At 35.1% G+C, this 19,694-nt stretch overlaps 4 protein-coding genes across 8 annotated transcripts; 3 read left to right on the top strand and 1 right to left on the bottom strand.

Annotated features, from left to right (window-relative positions):
- Positions 1 to 1,468: 1,468 nt before the first annotated feature.
- Positions 1,469 to 6,481, top strand: LOC122301194 (probable folate-biopterin transporter 3). The gene is made up of 5 exons (XM_043112376.1): positions 1,469 to 1,961; positions 3,952 to 4,211; positions 4,728 to 4,823; positions 4,897 to 5,067; positions 5,477 to 6,481. The coding sequence occupies exons 1-5, from the start codon at positions 1,595 to 1,597 to the stop codon at positions 6,083 to 6,085; spliced, it is 1,503 nt and encodes a 500-aa protein (XP_042968310.1). The 5' UTR covers positions 1,469 to 1,594; the 3' UTR covers positions 6,086 to 6,481.
- A 308-nt stretch (positions 6,482 to 6,789) lies between these two features.
- Positions 6,790 to 10,049, bottom strand: LOC122301195 (aspartyl protease family protein At5g10770-like). Its single transcript, XM_043112377.1, has 2 exons — positions 9,667 to 10,049; positions 6,790 to 8,312 (listed from the first exon to the last, which is right to left on the bottom strand). Exons 1-2 carry the CDS (start codon positions 9,842 to 9,844, stop codon positions 7,048 to 7,050), a joined length of 1,443 nt encoding a protein of 480 aa, XP_042968311.1. The 5' UTR covers positions 9,845 to 10,049; the 3' UTR covers positions 6,790 to 7,047.
- Positions 10,050 to 11,563: 1,514 nt separating this feature from the next.
- Positions 11,564 to 15,200, top strand: LOC122301200 (uncharacterized protein C1450.15-like). 5 transcript variants are annotated; one of them, XM_043112386.1, is made up of 9 exons: positions 11,564 to 11,857; positions 12,009 to 12,114; positions 12,315 to 12,380; positions 12,710 to 12,752; positions 13,273 to 13,327; positions 13,819 to 13,867; positions 14,175 to 14,242; positions 14,419 to 14,527; positions 14,947 to 15,200. In XM_043112386.1, exons 2-9 carry the CDS (start codon positions 12,016 to 12,018, stop codon positions 15,058 to 15,060), a joined length of 603 nt encoding a protein of 200 aa, XP_042968320.1. In that variant the 5' UTR covers positions 11,564 to 11,857; positions 12,009 to 12,015; the 3' UTR covers positions 15,061 to 15,200. The 5 variants fall into 5 exon arrangements, with proteins under 5 accessions (XP_042968320.1, XP_042968319.1, XP_042968318.1 ...); XM_043112385.1 differs by having other exon boundaries at positions 11,564 to 11,872; XM_043112384.1 differs by having other exon boundaries at positions 11,565 to 11,857; positions 12,009 to 12,231.
- A 155-nt stretch (positions 15,201 to 15,355) lies between these two features.
- LOC122301202 (protein HEADING DATE REPRESSOR 1-like) lies at positions 15,356 to 19,514 on the top strand. The gene is made up of 3 exons (XM_043112388.1): positions 15,356 to 15,827; positions 18,605 to 18,933; positions 19,125 to 19,514. Exons 1-3 carry the CDS (start codon positions 15,719 to 15,721, stop codon positions 19,323 to 19,325), a joined length of 639 nt encoding a protein of 212 aa, XP_042968322.1. The 5' UTR covers positions 15,356 to 15,718; the 3' UTR covers positions 19,326 to 19,514.
- Positions 19,515 to 19,694: the final 180 nt, after the last annotated feature.

Genomic DNA, 19,694 nt, shown 5'->3' with positions numbered 1-19,694 from the left:
GCCATTGATTGTACATGATTGTTTTTTAAGGTTGTAATTTTCATGTTTTGTTTCATTGTTTGTGTTATTGGCATAATATATATGCTTCAGGTCTTTTAAATGATTGTCCCAAATCCACATATTGAAATTAGGATTTCTTACAATTCTTTTACCATAAAACTTTCTAAAATTCAGAGAAAATAGACACGACATGTGAACCATCCTAATATAGCTTTTTATATTAAGGATGTGTTTGAAAGATTAACTCAACTCAACTCATCTCAAACTAATCATTGACGTGACTTACTATTTTTTCAATTTTTCATAAAAAAATTAAATTCATCTCAATAAAATTAATAAAATATTATTATTTATAACTCAATTTACTATATTCATAACTCAATTCAACTAATCTCAAACATGAAAATATAGCCTAATGTTAGAACTTAAGATGGGTTGAAAAATTAAGCACATATTAGGCCTGCATGGGGAAAATTTTTTTTGAAGTTACAAAGTAAAACTGAATGGACATGAATTTTCAGAGGTATGGGCTTGTATATATAAAAGTTGCAGGTGGGTTATGGTGTGAAGCCCATTATTGGCAGACACTAAGCAGATCCATTAAATAAAAATAATACTGGCTTGGGTTTAGTTTATCTAAGATTAATGCAACAGAGATTTTTTAATTGAAAAAAATCTATTTATAAATATAATTCCGCATTAATATATATGTTAATTTAATATAATTAGTTAAAAAATAAATTTTATAAAAATAATATTAATTTAAATTTTAAATATAAATAAATCAATATTAATACGTAGTATTAATATGTAACTTTATTTATATATAATAAAATTCTTTTTAATTTTACTCTCACTCATAAAAGAATTATGGTTAAAAAATTTATAAATATTATTTTCTTAAAAATATAAATTTGGACAAAATCTTCGAATTTATAAATTTATTGGTGTGAAGATTTTGCTATAGATAAAATGTTGAACGCATCTGATTTGCATATCGTCACATTATTCGATATTAATAATATTTAAATTATCTAAATAAAAAATATTATTTTTATATAATCCGAAAACATGCGAAACAATGAAACATTACTTTACGGATTATTTAATTCTACGATGAATGACTATCAAGCAATAGAGATAGTAAAATACTAAAAACTGGATCGGACAGAGAAGTTTTGGTTGGATGAAAGAAAAAAAATCTTCACAATCTTCCAATATCTCAATATTCTATTTTTTTTTAATTTTTATTATTTTATCTTTTATCAAATATTTAATATATAAATAATAAATAAAATAATTAAATTAAATTCAAAAAAATAAATTCAAAAAAAAATATATTAAAAAAATATAAAAAAATTAAAAAAAATAAAATATTAGAGTGTTCAGAGATTGTGTAACCATACCAATAAAAGAAATATGCTCTCTCTCGCACAGAAAAGAAACGAAGAAATAATAAAATATGCTGACGCAAGCTAAGACAGGCACCTAACTTTGGAATTTGACCCATTCCAGATCATAAAACGCTAAGATAACTATTCACTTTCGTGTTTCCAAATTTTGCTCGAGAAATTTTTCTCGGGAAATTTTGCTAATGGAAGACCCAAAGGAAAATGTTCACGCTGTTGCCCAGAGACAGGAGAAAAACCCCAAAAAAATGGGGTTCTGGGGATTGCTAACCAGTCCTATAGATTGGTTAAAAATGCTTTGTGAAGAGTTGCATTGGAGCTTTGTGTTGGGCGTGGTCATTGTGTATGGAATCAGTCAGGGTCTGGGTGTGGGACTGAGTAGAGTTAGTACGCAGTATTACATGAAGGATGAGCAGAAAATGCAACCATCCGAAGCTCAGGTGTATTTTGGGATGATTCAAATTCCTTGGGTTATTAAGCCTCTCTGGGGTCTCTTAACTGATACCGTTCCAATTCTAGGGTACCGGAGACGGCCGTATTTTGTTTCCGCAGGTATATGTTCCTTGCCCATGTATGGTTTTCTTCACATACAGTGTTGTGCTTAGTTTTGGTCTTCTTGATACTATGTAGCTTATATGGCAGGTCTGGTAATGGCTAATTCTTCTTTTTGTTTTTGTTTTTTTAAGTATTTAAACGGCCGTTATTAGTGTTTTGTTGTATTATATTGTAAGTTTCATGTCACTCATGTTGCATTGTTTATAAGGTGTACCGGATAGTTATTAATAGAATACCAAAATTGCAAAATTTTCGAACTACATAATCAAGATGTGATTCCATCGTGCTTTTCATTTTTTACTTATCCTCCATGCGTTTTGATAGTTTATTTATTTTTTTTTTCGTTTTTAGTATTTTACTTAGCCATGTTACAAATGTCATAGGGAAAACTTTTTTTTTTTTTTTTTAATGTCTCATTCTTGTTGCTTTGTATTTTATAGGAGGAAGGAATAAACTTATCTAGTTTCCTTTATCTGTTTAAGAATGCTGAGAATGAACTAATCCTACATATTTGTCTGCGTTTTGGTAATTAATATCTAGGTCTTCATTACTCGTGCATTAAACAAGAAGAAAGAAGAAGCACATTTCAATACCCTCAAATGATACTGGTTTCTTTTTCCGCTGAGCACATTTTTAATACTCTATATCTTCATTTTTCAAATTGTTGAAATATCTGTGTTTCCTAATAGGACAATATATGAATATCAGTGTATCTTTTGTTAGCTTTCTGTTGGCTTCTTTGGTTCATCCTCTGTTATGCCATCTAACGTGTCTCCATTGATGAGAACTTAGAAGGCTTTAAAAGAAACATTATCCTATAATTCCTTACATAGCTGCCGGTAGCTTCCAATAAACTACTTGTTGGTGTAGTTTGGATTTTTCTCTTTCTTTCATTCTTTTTCTTTTCTATCCATGCTGATTTACATTGAGGCCCAATCAGGGTCAGGAATGTGGTAGCTCCAATTGTTAGAAATGAGACCTTGTTTGCTTTTATCTATTTTCCTTCTTTGGGGAATTTGGTATGAAGTTTGTCCTATACAATGGGAAAGAGGAGATGCAATATGAGGAATAAAGATATAGTGTGATGAAGCTAATTTACTTGGAAAACATTTTTTATTGAAGAGGCGAAAACCATTGTGTTCGCTGCCAAATCTGCTGTATATGATAATAGGATAAAATGTATTTATTTTTCTAGATGTAGCTACTGGAATTCTTTATGATTTGCCAGAAAATTCATAGCCTTTTGTCCACTGACAACAGTCAAATTCTTCTGCATAAATCCAGGGATGTCAAAATGGATGTGCATATTTTGGAATACAAAATTAGGTGTAAGAATCAATCCTGTGTTCCAGTGGAATGGTTTCTAGTGCAAGTATTTTGAAGCCACCCAGCTAAATATCAAATAAAAGAAAGTATTCGAGTGACTCGTGAAAACAAATTTGCTGCATCAAGTTTGAAGGAAATAGAGAGATTCAGAAAGTATGATCCTTGATAATGTCCATAGCATTTTGCTCTTAGTTTCCACATCAAGTAATCATATTGTGTGCTTTCACCTTCATTCCACTTGGATATTTTTATTTATTTGCTTGCCATCTTAAGTCACATTAGCTTTGAAGAAACGATTCTGAGTGTAATGCCTGCCTTTTTCGTTGTTTTTTCTACAAAAAGTTGAATTTTCATTAGTATTATGATTACTGGCAATTTCTATGCGTGATATGACTTGAATATGTAAAAGGCTAAGCGGTATGCATTACCCTTGAGTTCATGTCGAAAGAAAGTGGGGAAGGGGGGGAGCTAAAGCTGAGGTTTAGATCTGACTAAAGCCAAAAAAGAAAAACCATATAGATGGAGGGAGGGAGGGAGGGTTTGGATGCATTTGATTACTTAGGAGTTTTTCCCTTTATTAAGTCTGGTTCTTTATTCTCCATGGTTGTGCTAGGCTGGATGCTTCTGTTTACTGGATTGTTTCTCCCACAATTAATTTCAGGTTTTATTGGCATCAGCTCCATGCTAGTGCTATCACTACACAAGAAATTGCATCTTGCATTTGCGATGTTCTCTCTAATAGCAGGCAGTGCTGGAATAGCTATAGCAGATGTTACCATTGATGCTTGCGTGACACAGAATAGTATAAGTCATCCCTCCCTGGCTGGTGATATGCAAAGCTTGTGTGGACTAAGCTCTTCCATTGGAGCACTGATAGGATTTTCACTCAGTGGCTTTTTTGTTCACCTGGTTGGACCTAAGGTAAGCTTCTGCCCGACTTCTTTTGCTTAATTACTTTGACCATTTCTTTTTTTTGGCACCTTTTAACATGCGACTGTCTCAGATCCTTGTCCACACTTGGAGTTGGATTATTTCTTCTTCTTCTTTTCAGCTAAGCAATGCAATAAGCTTTTGTTATTCTATCCTTATTAATAAGATATTTGACAAAGGAGATATCTAGATAATTTCCAGGCTTAAAAATTTGCTATTCTATCCTTATTAATAAGATATTTGACAAAGGAGATATCTAGATAATTTCCAGGCTTAAAAATTTACAGTCCAAATGCTTAATAATATACGGCACAATACAAGTATTTTCACATATGCATCTTAGAAAGTAGCATGTATAATAAGAATTCTTTTAGGACGTAAATTCTATATGGTCAATTTGATTAACCAGTACCCTACGAGTAGTTTTCTTTAGAGATTTGATAAAAAACATTTTCTATTGTATTTCAGAATACTTTCTTGGGTAAAATTGGCTTCTCTTCTTGACAGGGTGTTTTTGGGTTATTGAGCATTCCATCTGGACTGGTTGTTCTGGTTGGAATGCTGCTGAGGGAATCGCGTGTTCATAACTCTGGGATCAGGAGGGTAAGGTTACCTTACTTTTTTAGGTATCCCCTGTCATGCTTTCTCTTAAGCTCACATCAACCTTTTAATTTAGGTAAGCGAGAAGTTAGTGGATGCCGGTAAGACTATGTGGACAACATTGAAATTTCGGGAGGTGTGGAGGCCATGTTTATACATGTACTTATCACTTGCCTTGGCCCTGAATATCCATGAAGGAATGTTTTATTGGTATACAGAATCGAAAGGAGGCCCATCTTTCTCACAGGTTCCATGATTCTTCAGCTATTCTTTAAGCATTTAGATAAATTGTCTAAAAAGTTCAAAACTATCCATCTTCCTGCCACATAAATTTTATTCCATATATGATCATGACATTGCATGCAGTTTCGATTTGCATCTTCTGTATCTATTATGGAGAATATTAGCGCATAGGTCTTACTTGTGTTCCATTCAGAGCAGTATGTTCTATCTCAGTTATTTTTATTGCTATATGTATCTGCACTTCTTGTTGTACTGCTGGCTTTTCAGTATATAGTTTCTAAATCGACATTTTCTGGGGGAAAAAAAAAACTTCAAATTTGTAGATTTTTTTTTTTGTAATGTTAAACACTAGTTGTTTATTGATTTATGATAATCTAACAAATGGAAACTAATTATTCATATGCTTCATGCAGGAGGTTGTTGGATCCATATCCGCTATTGGTGCAGTCGGCTCACTCTTTGGGGTTCTTATCTACCAAAACCTTTTGAGAAACAAACCTTTTCGTGGCATACTTTTCTGGATTCAACTGCTATATGGTGCATCTGGATTATTAGATTTGGTGTTGGTTTTACGCATAAATTTGAAAATTGGCGTACCAGATTACTTCTTTGCGGTAATTGATGCAGCCATTTCCCTTATGATTGGGCGTATTAAATGGATGCCTCTACTTGTACTTAGTTCCAAGCTTTGTCCTGCTGGTATAGAAGGCACTTTCTTTGCTTTGCTTATGTCAATTGATCATGTCGGGTTGCTTTCATCGTCTTCAGCAGGGGGCCTTTTACTCCACATTTTGAAGGTTACACGGACACAGTTTGACAACCTTTGGGTGGCTATATTGATTCGGAGCTTGTTGCGAATAGTTCCAGTTGGGTTCCTATTTTTAATACCCAAAAGTGATCCCAACTTGTCTATTCTTTCAACTGAGATGATGAGGACCAAAAAAGGTGCCAGTGTCTTTGAACCTGAGACCGCTGAAATGGTCTCCCTTATCAATAGCACTAGACCAGAATTAGGGATGTAATAAAATGCAGCTTGAAAGAAACCAAGCATTTTATAGGAAATTATGCTAACTGCATTGGAAATACTGCTTATTACCCACAACCTGCAAAAGGTTTGCCAAGCAATGTGATCGGAGATTCCTGCTGACAGTTCCTTGAAAATACTGACTCATTTCTCTAGAAAAAGTTGTTGAAGAGGGGGCCATTCTCTGATATTTTAATCGTATGGACTGATTTATTTTCATCATACTGTCTGACTTGGATGACATAGATGTAATTCGATCAGGATTCCGCACTGCTCCAGACCTTGAAGGGTGCCTCGGGCCCCAGGGGTTGGGCTTGACTGTCTTTTGAAGTCAATTTTTTTGGGAGGTACCATCATTGGAAAGTACTCCAATGGGCGAGGACGTTTATGTTTATATTCTGTGAGTTTTCGAAATTCTTATAGAACATCTTGTTCTACAAAATCGTTGATCCTCCAATATAGTGTAGCACCACATCGATGTAACCTCTTGAACTTTTTGAAGACAAAAAAGCTTGTTTCAGTTTATTCAGAAGAAAAACAAAAATGATCCTGTTCAAGATACTTTGAAATACCTGCAGGAAGAGTTTTCTGCTGAAACTCTGTAACCTCTGTTGTTCAAATTCAGGGAAAGATTAAAATTTTGTGATGTTTCGAGAAACTCTAGGCCCGAAGAGTAGCTGTGCATAGGTTGCTATATTCTACTTTTCACACACCTTCAACAAAAGCTTATATTGAAAGAAATTTTACAGTAGTGAATATACCCTTCAAACTCTTCTAGTTCTCCACACTTGGACGTAACATTATTACACGCAAGAGTCTGAAAACCACGAATTTAGATGTTCACACCTTTCTCCATCGAATAGCATAACTACTTATATATGTTATATATGATGCTAAGATAGCTCTTCTCTGATTAGAAGAAATGTTTTGACATCAAGTCACCTTTATCATATTTTCTGTTCATCTGAAACGGCATGTTTCTCCTGCAAATCCCAGCTTAGACTGTTTAGTATCGTATATAATCCTTTGGTTCTTCTGCTGATAATTCCCAACAATACCGATCTCATCTTCATTGGAGAGACTTGCAAGAGCCAAACAAACCTGAGACGCATCAGTTTTTACGAGATAAAACATGCCAGTGACATCCACATTCAGCTTAGCATTACCCTCAAAGTGCAATTCTAGTGTAGGAATATCCACTTCCTCATATCCACCGAGGTTAAAGCAAGTATCCAAAATAGAAAATCCAGGTGCCGGAGGAAACCCAGAAAATTGTTTCAGAAACTCTGCTTTCACAGCCTTGTAAACTGACGGAGCAAGCCTTGTAATAATAGTCCCAGAATCGATCAAAACTCCACCCTTAGCAAAACTTGGAGCTTGTACAGCCACCCCACCAACACTTATGCCAGTAAGGTTGAGAAAATAAAAGTTGGACAGCTGCGGATTCGGAACCATTTTGGTGTAAGAGAAGGGAGTGAAATTCTTGAACAATGAAGAATCTCCACCCATAACCAAAGAACCAGAAGCCCCGGCTTCAGTGGAAGGGAGACAGTAGGAGAAAACTCCCCCAAATAAGGCAGAACTTTGAGAGATCACTGAAAGAGTACTCCTTCCCAGACCCATGATGCCTGAAGCTCCCCCAAAAAGACCTTTGTTATCTCTACCACAGCCGAACAAAAAATCTTTCACCGGCGTTTTTCCAAGGCTAAGGTGCTCCCGCGCTAGCTCGCCCCTGGTGTAGGACCCATCTCCATAGTTAACGACATAGTTGCAGATCGGTTGCTTGGTCCCACATAAGGGGGAATTCCAAGACCCGTAGTGAAGAGAACGACAAGCTGATGTATTGCACAAAACTGATTGGTACGAATGGGATGCAGAAGGGTTGAAGAGAGATTCTTTCTGATTATAACATGATTTGCATGGCTGGCATTGAACCCACGTCAAATCGCTTCCAGTGTCTACAATCACTGTCATGTTTCGGCCTCCCAATTCGATCGTTACGATGTAGTTTAAAGTGTGAAGGTTTATACCAGAAGTTAATGGCATTCGAGCTTTCATCGCAACTTCGGCGCCGAACGCCATGTTTCCTTTCCGGGACTGCAGTAACTGGACGTGAAAATTGTCCAATATTAGGCGTTTCTGCAGCTTCTTACTCCAGTCGACGATCTTTCCTGAGCAGTAGTCTCGGTGTTTCATTTCCAATATGGTTGCACCATTCTCCCTCCCTATTTCTCGGAAGAGAGAAAAACACAAGATATATATAATAATTGCAACTTTTATTACGAAATAATAATGGGTTATGTAGGCTTTGATTAACTAAAATAAATATTTTATGTTAAAATAAAATTATACGTACGGTGAATCATATCATATAAAAAATACGTAAAAATTACTTCGCCCATTCTTCAAAGTCCACCCTTTGAGAAATATGCATGAGCTCATAAAGTAAGTCGGTCAAATACTCTCTAAAATCGCTTTCTGTCAGCTTCCAATAATGAAAGCCATATATAAGAACAAAAAGATGATCAGTTCCAATATATGATGAATATATATCGAGTCACAAAGTCGGTTCAGTGCCTGTCAGTGACCCACCACATCACATTATATGGTGCATGGTGCTCGATCGATCCATTCACCCGATTAATCAACACCAATCTATACCTTGAAAAGAGAGATCAGGTGGGGTAATGACATGAGTTCACCCCAAACAAAAGCAATGACAAGCTTCTAGTCATGTAATTTGAAATATGAGCCTTCTTGTAATTTCAGAAAGCAATTGAAATATTAAGTGAAAAACTGAAGTAGAACAAAAAATAATAATTTCTAATGGTGGTATTCGTTTGCGACGTAGCTATACGAGATAGGAAAAAAAAAAAAAAGGACCCGTGATTCTAAATTTGACTTTAGGTTTATGCAGATAAAGAAGGAAGAGATAAAATATATATATATATATATATATATATATTATAATTTTATGATGCTTAAGTTTCATGTAATCTATTTAAAAAAATTGGATATATAAATCAAGAATTTACATAAAAATTATTTTTTAACAATAAATCTTATTTTTTAAAAAAGAAAATTCAGTAAACTTGCGAATCTTAATTAAAACTTTATATAAAGTTACTCAAAAGCACGGGGAAGAAAAAGAAAAGTGATCTAGGAAAATTTGAACATTCATCTCTACCGTTGAATTTAATTAAACTTGAGAATGTAAAGGATCGAAGTGCTGTTTCGTTCAGGCACTGACAGTGAAACTTTAAAGGACAGTTTGCTTTACTTGCTAAAAAAAGCTTCCGTAAAACATGTCCAAGGACAGTTATAGCGAGTCAATAATTTCTTTCCGATCGAAGACATGCAAATGCCGACCAGTGTATTTAAGCATCATTCCTAAAGCATTAAAGCAGTCAAGTAAAGAGAAAGCAATCGATGATAACGTACAGCTGATCCCAAAATGGAGATAAATAGACCGAATAAAGTTCTGAAAGATATGGCCATTGGCTGGCACTAGACTATAATCATGCAGTTGATGAGTACTTTTACTTCTAATTCTCTGATTTGCAAAAACCTAAAACTCACTTGATTTCCCGGAGAGGCAACTTAGTGCATGGCCACTTGGCTGATTCCATTGAAGTCTTTGCAGGCTGAAGGCCTTCTTCTCTCCATAACAATGAACCCGGCCATTTGAAATGCTGAGGTAAAGAAGAATAAGAGAAAACATCAATGGAAAAAGAGGCTTTGAATCCAGTACCATCATCACGCACGGAGAGTAGTGCAGAAAGATAGCAAATATGTTTGCAGAGAAAAAAGAAAGGAGCAAGAACAAAATAAGAGGGGCAGCTAGAGAAAGAAGAAATGGGGGAAGAAGTAGTGGGTGGACTGATTCTTGAGTGTTGGAGTTTGGCTGGAGAACAAAAGGGGAAGGGCTGGCTTTAGGACCCACTGGTGCATGAGAAAATAATTGGGGATTCACGTGCACGTATTGTGTGAGAGAGAGGGAATTAGTGGGTTGCTGTGTTTTTAGGGTAAGAATGACAACTTGTTATGAGAACAAATTTCATTGGTTTAGTGAGCTTTCAGGAATAACTGTCAATATTGTACCAGAGAGAAGCATGCATTTTTGTACGTGTCCCATATTAAAGTCTCCTATGATGGGAGTTGCCGCACGTGAAATGTAGATTACTTGCATATCATATTTTAGGTTTCCTTCATATATTGTACATGACATGCTTATTTGAGGGAAGAATAAAATAATTGATATTAGGGTTCTTTAATTTTTGTAATCTCGTGTGTATACACGAGTGTTCTGTACATATCTGTGCCGGCAAAACAACCATCACGTTATCAATGTACGTACCGATCGGAGCTTGTCACGGGACTAGATAGCATCAGTGCATGTCATGTCGTTTACCTGAAGCTGCAAGAAAACATCACATTTAGACGACGACGACGACGACTCATGTCATGTCTAAATATATATAATATAAAGTTATTGAGACATCATCGAAGCAACAAGCATTACTAGTATTTTCACATTCTCTCTCTAACTATTCACACGACTGATCATTGATATGATTAATTATAAAGTACTATATATAGATCATGATATATATATACAACTTTATGAAAATACGATCCTCTCCTTTTCACTTTAAATAAATAATATATATTTATTGCACATGAAGAATTATATTTATAATTCTACGTAGAATTTTAAAAATGAAATGTTATCATTTAAATATATCTTATACTAATTTTAGAATAGATAATATGTCATGTTATATACTAAATTGATGGTATTAATTTCACTTAAAAAGATGCGGATTTTTGACAAGTCATCCTAGATGGTTCATGAGCCCAACTCATGAAGGGACTGTAGAAATGAATTGAAGGCCCTTTAACGTAGAGCTAAGGGCTCGGTTTCCAGGCTTGCCCAATAGCTTGGGCTTCAAGTGATGCTATGAATAATGTCTTTATTTATATATCATTGGGATACTGAGGCCCAGTAATTCATATTCCGTATTCTAATGAGAAGAGGTAAGAAAAAATAGTTTTTGAAAACACAAGGTCGGAATCGTTCATTTTGTTAATGTTACGGTAAAATCATTTTTACGTATTTTTTTTATATATTTTATTAATATAATTAATTGAATTAATTTTTTTAATACATAATTAATTATATTATTAAAATATATAAAAAAGTTATATAAAAATTTTTATTTTTTTAAATGTTTTCGGCTAATTATGTAAGATGTAAAATTTATATGACGCGGAATAGTTTTAAAATAAAATCAATTTATTATTTAAAAATTAATTTTTTTTATAAATAATATTAAGTATAATTATAAAATATATAAAGATTGTGCAAACATTTAAAAAAAATATAAAATTTATTATTAAAAAATTAATTTTTCTATAAATTTAATATTTTTTTAAAAATAATTACATCAAACTTACGCAAAATATAATTTCATTTTTTTCGCCGCGTACGCATTACACTGTATCATTTCTCTTTCGTCAAACGGTGGGATTCACTGATTCAGAACCTGGCGCCTATTCATCCCACCTCTGTACAAACCCCTCACTCCTGGAGGACGAGCCAAACCCACTTTGTTTACGTCTCCGAAAGAGCCCGTCCCGTGTGGATTTGATTCAAATCAATGACTCTCGCTCAACAGAACGCTTCGAAGTTAGCTACCCTACGCAGAATAGATCGCAAAGGTCATAGGTGCCAGTGATAATAATAAGCTCAAGGCTTTAAATTTTCCAGGTTCAATTCTGAGAGGTGGAACGTTGCAGCTATATTTACAATTGTTTCTTGGTCTCAATTGAGAATGGATATCTTTTAGCTAACTTTGCACTTGCCTGCCTAATTCGCCTCTATATCTTTCCAAGTATTTATCTTGACGGTGCTCGTACAGAAAAAACATGAAGGCGAATGCAACGTCGTCGTTTGTGAAATCCTCAGCAGAACCAGAACTAAAGGATGAAGTCGGTGTCTCCTCCACTTCCATCTCAGTTCTTGAGGCACTTTTCGTACACCTGATCTCTGGACTGGGCCTGGGTCTAGCCCTTCTGCTGGCCCACACTTTCTTCTCCATCAACCTCGTCTCTCACCCCTCTCCCACTCTCCTTCTCGTCTCTGTAAAACCTCTATCTGATTATGTTTTTTTTTTTTTTCCAATTTTTTTATTTTGTCTATTTTTTTTTAATTTAATTAATTTCAGGTTATTGAGTGCCCAATTGTGATTCTTCTCTACAGTCGTTACCGGAAGAATCGTGATAAATGCACGGTAAAACCCACATTTGCTTGTTCTCCCTTTTCGTTTTTTGTCTCATCTGTTTGTTTGCCGAGAAAGTGGGGGAACTATTATTTTATTTTTTATTTTTTTGTGTTATGTTATTTATATAATTTTGATTTCCAGGAATTGAAAAACCTGATCAGTTGGACCAAATGGATGTGCTAGGTTCAGTTCAGTGAATTCATTCATATCTTGAAACGATTTTTTCCTCTTTATTTTCTCAGCGACCAACATTTTTTTGGCTTTATGATATCTTGTATTTATATTGTGGTGCTTTTTTTTGTTTTTTAAATATTTCACTTATGAATTTTCTTTTTCAGTACTTGAAAGCCGCGGGACGGGGGCTCCTAGGACTTCCTGTCGGTTAGTCTTTTTTTTTTCCTTGCTATGTCTTAGTCTTGAAATATAAGTTTTGATAGATATGTAATTTTTTCTTCGTTTCTCTTCATTAATACTGACTCGTAAATTGCATAGTATAAGCGATCCATAGGTTTGCTTGTCATGTGTGATTAAAGTACTAAGTAAATATCCATTACTTCATATAAAGCCTAGGCTATCGAAATCAAAGTTTGCAAGTAGCCTTGATATCCAGGTAATGTATCCCAGCCTATAGCTTATGTCGTTATCCTTACTTTGTCATGCTCTTGAGTCATTTCATGGCCTTCATTCAGTTTAAGAGGTTGTGCATTATCTTTAATATTTTATCCTCTTCGGTGCATGCTTATCCGACATTTAAATTTTAAACTCATGTTAAACTTGCCTAGATGTGGCACCATTCGTGATGACATTGCAAGGGAAAAAAGAGAGAAGGAAATGGTATATCTTGTATTTCTGCTTTGTAGGGGCTCTAGTTAATGCGATGAGAGTTGTTTCTGCTTTGCAGGGGCTCTGGTTAATGCTTTGGGAGCTATTGCATTGGGCACACCTGTTGGCACTCAGTATGTGATTAAGGGTTGAATAGACTTTGTTTTTTTATCAGTAAAACTCTGAAAATAGAATTTACTTATAAAATAGAAAATTTGAAAATTGAAGTCACATTTGAGATTGGATGGAAATGATTTCACACCCTTTTCTGTTCCTTTCTGAAACAAGACTTTCTTTTTCATCATCATCACTATCCGGTAATTTCACCCTTCTGTTTTTGGAGTTTTTTTCTCTTCTTCTAGACTTTTAATGAAAATGCAATGAAAACCAGTGGCTTTGGATATTCAGATGGGATATTCCAAACTTCAAAGCTATGTTGTGACCATGCAACCTCAACTGAGTCACGTTTTCAGAATTATGAAGATTTGAATATATCTAAATGCCCCCTCTATCAAACCCTATCTCGAATTTGATAAGCTATGGTTGATCATTCTTAATTGTTTATTATCCAATACTTGTTTGTATTGCAAGAAAGTGTTGATTTTGTGACTCTTGTTGGACGCAGATACTTTTTAAAGACCATTAGCTGGTCTCTGATGATGTCATTATTCACTGTGAGTATGAAATATGCTTCCCTGCTTTACAGTTTCAATGTTGTAACATTTCAGAGTATTTGGATTGGAATTTCTTGACCTTTTGTTAAAACTAAATATCTTTGTTCTACTATTTGATGTATCTGATTATTATCCTTTTCTTCAATGTAAACAATAAACGATTTTAGTAATATAAGACTATTTACATGCTACGAATTGCTCTTTTGCTTTTTTCCGCTCCTGGTCTTCCAGTTCTCGTAGGGCTTAAATATTTCATTTTAATCATGCTTTGCCTCTTACATATTCAATACATTTTGGCTTTTGGCAGATTGTGCCTGCAGTTACGGCATTTGGTTCATCGTGGAAGGATTGGCAACGCATATTTGTAAACACAAAGTTAGTTTCCAATCACTAGTTTTTTAGCTGTTTAAGTTGGCCAACAGCTTATGTTTTTGCTTTATCACCAACTGGGATGGATATTTTTCGATGGAAACTACTATTCTGTTAGTTATCCATTGGGTCAATTTCAGTTATTTATGTGCTGATGCAATATCTAAAATATTCTCTTGTAGGCCAATTGAATCTTTAGGTTTTATAATTTGCCTACCGGCACATGGAGCTGTCATTGGAGCTTGGCTTGGGGCTTGGCCAATGCCGCTTGATTGGGAAAGACCATGGCAGGTACTACATCCATCCTTTTTTATTCCTAGTTTTGCACGTCAAGCATTTACAGGTTGATAGTTGATTAGTGTTGGCGATCAGCACTCTTTAGATCATTGTGTCCGACTCACAGCAGATATGAAAGTGATCAGTTCTATTTTTGATGAGTAAAAAGTGATCAGTTCTGATTGAACTTGCTTCTTCAATTTATTGTATTAATTAACTTTGAAATCTTGGTCTGCAATATGGAGCATTAAAATGTTGTGACACTGTTTATGTGGTTTATTGTTTGGATTATCCTTGCCGATTAGTATATTTTAAGGTTTCTTAGATGTTTACTCTCAACTTGTCGAATGGTTTAGTTGGAGTTGCTCCATTTATTTGTGGTGTTGTTATTATGCTTTTATTGAGGTTTGAAATATTTATATGTCGTGATGTAGGAATGGCCTATTTGTGTGAGTTATGGAGCCATGGCTGGGTACCTGGTTGCCACGGTGGCCTCATCTAGCCTTATCCTCGCACGTGCCAGATTTCAGCATATCAAACGAGACTAACGAGCAAGTCTTCCTTTGATTATTGCTACCTTGAAAAACAAACAAACAAACTAGATGCATTTCTGGACATCCTTTCTTTTTACACCTTAATAACTTCGGTTCAGAAGGCATGGCCTTTGACCGGGTTTTGACTTTGATTACTTGCGTTTCGAATCCGTTTCAACTGCACTCAAAACTTTTCTGCTTTTAACTAGAACAGAAAAAACCACAAGCTGTCGTCCTATTAGGATGGGATGCAGCAACCTAAGACTAGGTTTTTTTTGGTCGTTAGGGTGTGCTTAAATTCGTTCTCAGCCCATTCCACGTGGATTTGACCATCATATATAAATATAAATATAAAATGCAAAACAATGAACGAGGGGAATCCACGTGGAAAAATAAAGGAGACAACTGTAGTCATTGAATGCTTCACCGGAATGCAACCCATCTAAACCGTCCAAAGAATCCAATAGAATCCCCCGTCTGCGTAAATATTGTGACCGAACAATTTTATCATCTCTCTGTCCTTACAAGAATATAGCTGAAACACCCACAAACAAACATATCCCACAAACAACACCATCCCTCTGTGTCTCTAAGAAAGCTTGGTCTCTGTTCCTTGAAAATTTGACTTGGAGTTGACGCTTCTGTTCTCTCTTCCTCCTCTTATTCTTCTTTAATGGAAAACCAAAACCAGATTAGGGAAAGGAAGACGGTGGATGGGGCTTTGGTAGGGTTCTCTCCGGTCTCTTCCCCTCGGATTTTTTGGAAATCTCGAAAGAGATCAGGTAGTATCCATCGTCTCTCTCTTTCTCTCTCTGTGTCGCTGTTTTTTTGACATTTGTATGATTCTGAAGACCGACCTCACCTCACCGACCCTTATCCTGCTTGAACTTCTTGTGTTATAGTGTATAATTCAATTCTCAGCGTGATTGTTGCTTGTTATAGCAAGATCTTTACGTACGGCTGTTTTTGGTCCAGTTTCTTAAGAGTTCTAACGCTGAGAATCTTTGTGGAGATTCTCCCATGGCGTGTTCTCTCTGATTTGCTTTAACTCCCCCGCCCTCCTCCCTCCCAGAAAAGAATAGTCAAATTCATCAAACAGTTAACGAGAGATTATTGATCTGAGCTAGAATATTTTTTGGGAAAAAATCCTATCTATTTAAACTTCTTTTTAATTATTAATCTTTTAATTATATTGAATTATTATCATCAAAGAATTCATCGACCTCAGGTCCACAACCATCTGTGTAGGGAAAGGGGTGGTTGAAGCTCGTGAGGCGTAAAAGTAAAAAGTTAAAACAGAACGAGTTGCTGACTTTCCACGTGGTAAACATGCTATAATCGTTAGAGTATTTTTTAAAAAAAAAATACTTCAACTTGAAGAGAATATAAAAAATTAAATTTAAATTATTTTTATTATAAAATAAATTTATTAAATTTCAATAAAGTATTTATATTTATGTAATATCGTGTGTATATATATATATATTTTTTGGGAAATTGCTTGTCAAGGGTAGGAAATGCAAAGGATGAACAAGCCCTCTTTACACGTATTCAAGTTTTACACGTTCTTATTTAAAACAATAAAATTTATTATTAAAAAATGACTTTTTATGCCTTAAATTTGTATATTTGTTAAAAAACAAGAAAGCAAGGTCTTGCTTAATACAAATATTTTTCATTTTTTTAATGGGTCGTCACCCTCGCCTTCTGTTTCAAATTTATTGGGGTCGCCGCTCATATAATATATTCTTCTATCTGAAGTTTGCTTATTTTGAAAGGTGTGGGCCATTTGTTTCGGTGTTTGTCCAATTTCCCTATTTGAACAACATTACTTTATATTATTTTTATTGTCAACATATTTATTTTATGATATTTTTATTGCAAACCAAATATCACCATATCTTAACCTTTAATGTCCAAATCTCTTAACTTGAATTAGAATATTGACAAGTGACAACATCGTGTGGCTTTGCCGCGAGTCCCAAGGTGTGATCAGGTTGGCTATCCAATTCCACCAACTCTAGCCTCCCATTTTTGCGTCCTTCCGTAACTATATTTATTTCTATTAATGGAACATGTGTTGCAGAAGTTTTCTTCTTAATATTATATTGGGTTGTGCATTTTGCCCTCTTGAAATGAGGGGTATTATTGTAAAATATCATATAAAAATAACACCACTTTATAAAAAATATTCTCATTTTATATCATGTATTGTGAAGAGTATTGTGTATTATTTCTCTTTAAAGTTTGCCTTAGAGGATATGATGCTATTTTTCTTCTTGTTTTGAACCGCACAATTTTCGGCCTATATTTAGTAATAGATGTAGTGGAGACATTTGCAAGCCACATTAACTTATAGTGGCAATAGAGGTTGTGGACTTGTGGCCAATGGCCAATGACCAAATTTACTTTTTTTTTTTAAAGAAAGTGCGTGAAATTTATACATTTTAAAATTACAAATATCATTTATATGATCTAAATATAAGTAATGGTGAGTATGACTGTTTTCTTAATCTCATTGACAATGCCTTCACCACCCCCCACCCCCCTGGCGGGCGAATCCTTTACCCCTTTTCTTATGTTTTGATGTATGCTAGGCTGATGTCTCATGTAATGAGTCCGGCTTCATTCCAGTCATAAAAACATCATTTCTTGGTGAGTTGTGGAATGTTACGACAACGTCGTTCATGCGAAATTGAATCCATCTAAATGGAGATGCCTAGTTATGAAAAGAAAAATTATATTTATCATCACTTACACCATACAATAACATGTGATTTATCATTTTATTTAAATAGATATATTGATGTGTAAATATATGTTTTTAGATAGGACAAAAATGATAAATCACATGTTAGTGTGTAGTGTGGGAATGATAATTAGTATTTCTCATTGTTTTTATATTGAAGCCAGCCTCCTTATGTAATATTACGTTACTTATGGTAATATATACTCGTCCTTGATATAGACATTGTGCTGAACACTTTGGGATCCACATGATCACAAACATATTTACTTTTATATGGTGCTGAAGTGCCTATTGAGTCTAAACCCCAATTCTATGGAGCAGAACGTAGGATTCCCAAGGATGTAGTTTTATATTACTTTTAGAGTCTTCAATCGAAGGACTCTGTACCTGACTTTGTTGCTACCATGCCCGAATGTTTCACACCTTTCCTGTGCTTCTTAAGTTATTTGGGCTACTGAAAAATATCAATTTGTTGAGTAAAAAAGAGGATCAAGTTTTGCCTTGAACGAGAGTGGATTTTTCAGTTTCAAGCACCATATTTATATATATATATATATAAATAAAGTATTTCCCATATATATGCACTTATGCATACTTTGGTTATATGTTATATGTTGGCATTAGCAAACCATTTTCGTTGGATGCAATCTCCACCCATGCATTGGCGATTTTCCTGTATATGAACAACGCTGCATGGTAGAAATGGCATAAGGACATTGCCTACCCTATTATGTTTGATACTTCGTTAGCGAATAAATATACAGCGTGTCTGAGTTTGTTGGAACTAGAATAGTAACTTGTTTCCAACAGCTAGCGGGAGGAGTTTAGACAAGGTAACGGAAGACAATGCTAATGAAACACCCAACAAGCAGGGAGGAGAGCTTATGACTGAAGAGAAGACGCAGGACCCTACTGCAACAGCTGATATCTCTGAGCGTCGAAAGGCTCTGTTTGAACCTTTAGAGCCTATAACCAATATAAATGGCCGACGGCCATCAGCTGAGTCGTTACTCCCGCCACCCGACTTTGACTCTGCAAGCTATCCCCAAGGTTGGCTGATGGGGAAGAAGAGAAAACTAGTCAACGTGGATGTTGTCGAGAGCATGAGGAAGATTGCTATCCAGGAAATGAACAGGAAGGTGCTATTCCCAAAACCCTCTCCTTCCCAAAACCCTCTCCTTTTATGATTACAGGCTGCATGAAAATCGACAAATACAGATTACAGAGAGAGAGAGAGAGAGAGAGAGAGAGAGAGAGAGAGAGAGAGAGAGAGATGTGGGTGTTATGGCTTTTGCAGAACAAAATGAACCATATTTTGTCATACTTGCAGGACCGGGAGATTGATGGCCTGAATCAGCAATTGGAAGAGGATTCTCAGTGCCTAGAACACCTGCAGCTCCAACTCCTGCAAGAACGAAGCAAACGTGCAGAGGTCGAGAGAGAGAATGCAATGCTGCAAGAGCAGATATCCATGTTGATGAACATGTTGCAGGACGAGTCAATGGGGGATGAAGGCGCAGAGGAGCCATAGTGGTCGATTGCTTGGTTTGCTTGTTTTTTGTTTTTTATTTGGTTTTTTTGTAGCGTGCTCGGAAATAGTTTAATTGCAATCATACAAAAACATCGTATATTTAATATAGCATAGGTTGTTGGCACTGTTTGTACATGGGATATATTCCATTTATTTGTAACAAGTTTCAATCTTATATATTTTTGCATATTCGTGTGCTTCCTTTGTTAATCTAACAATGTTTAGCAAAATGAAAATAACTGTATCGAGTATGCCAGCTCATGGAGGAACACTCACTGACACACGCAAGACCAAACAACATCATTTTAAAGGTACTGTTTGGTTATTGAAATTTTTCATTTTAAACATAAAATTTTCATCTCATCATTA

The sequence above is a fragment of the Carya illinoinensis genome, chromosome 2 (genome assembly GCF_018687715.1).
Source record: "Carya illinoinensis cultivar Pawnee chromosome 2, C.illinoinensisPawnee_v1, whole genome shotgun sequence".
Taxonomy (NCBI): Eukaryota; Viridiplantae; Streptophyta; class Magnoliopsida; order Fagales; family Juglandaceae; genus Carya; species Carya illinoinensis.
Note: the sequence above shows the minus strand (reverse complement) of the source record. Positions and strands in the feature narration are given on the sequence as shown.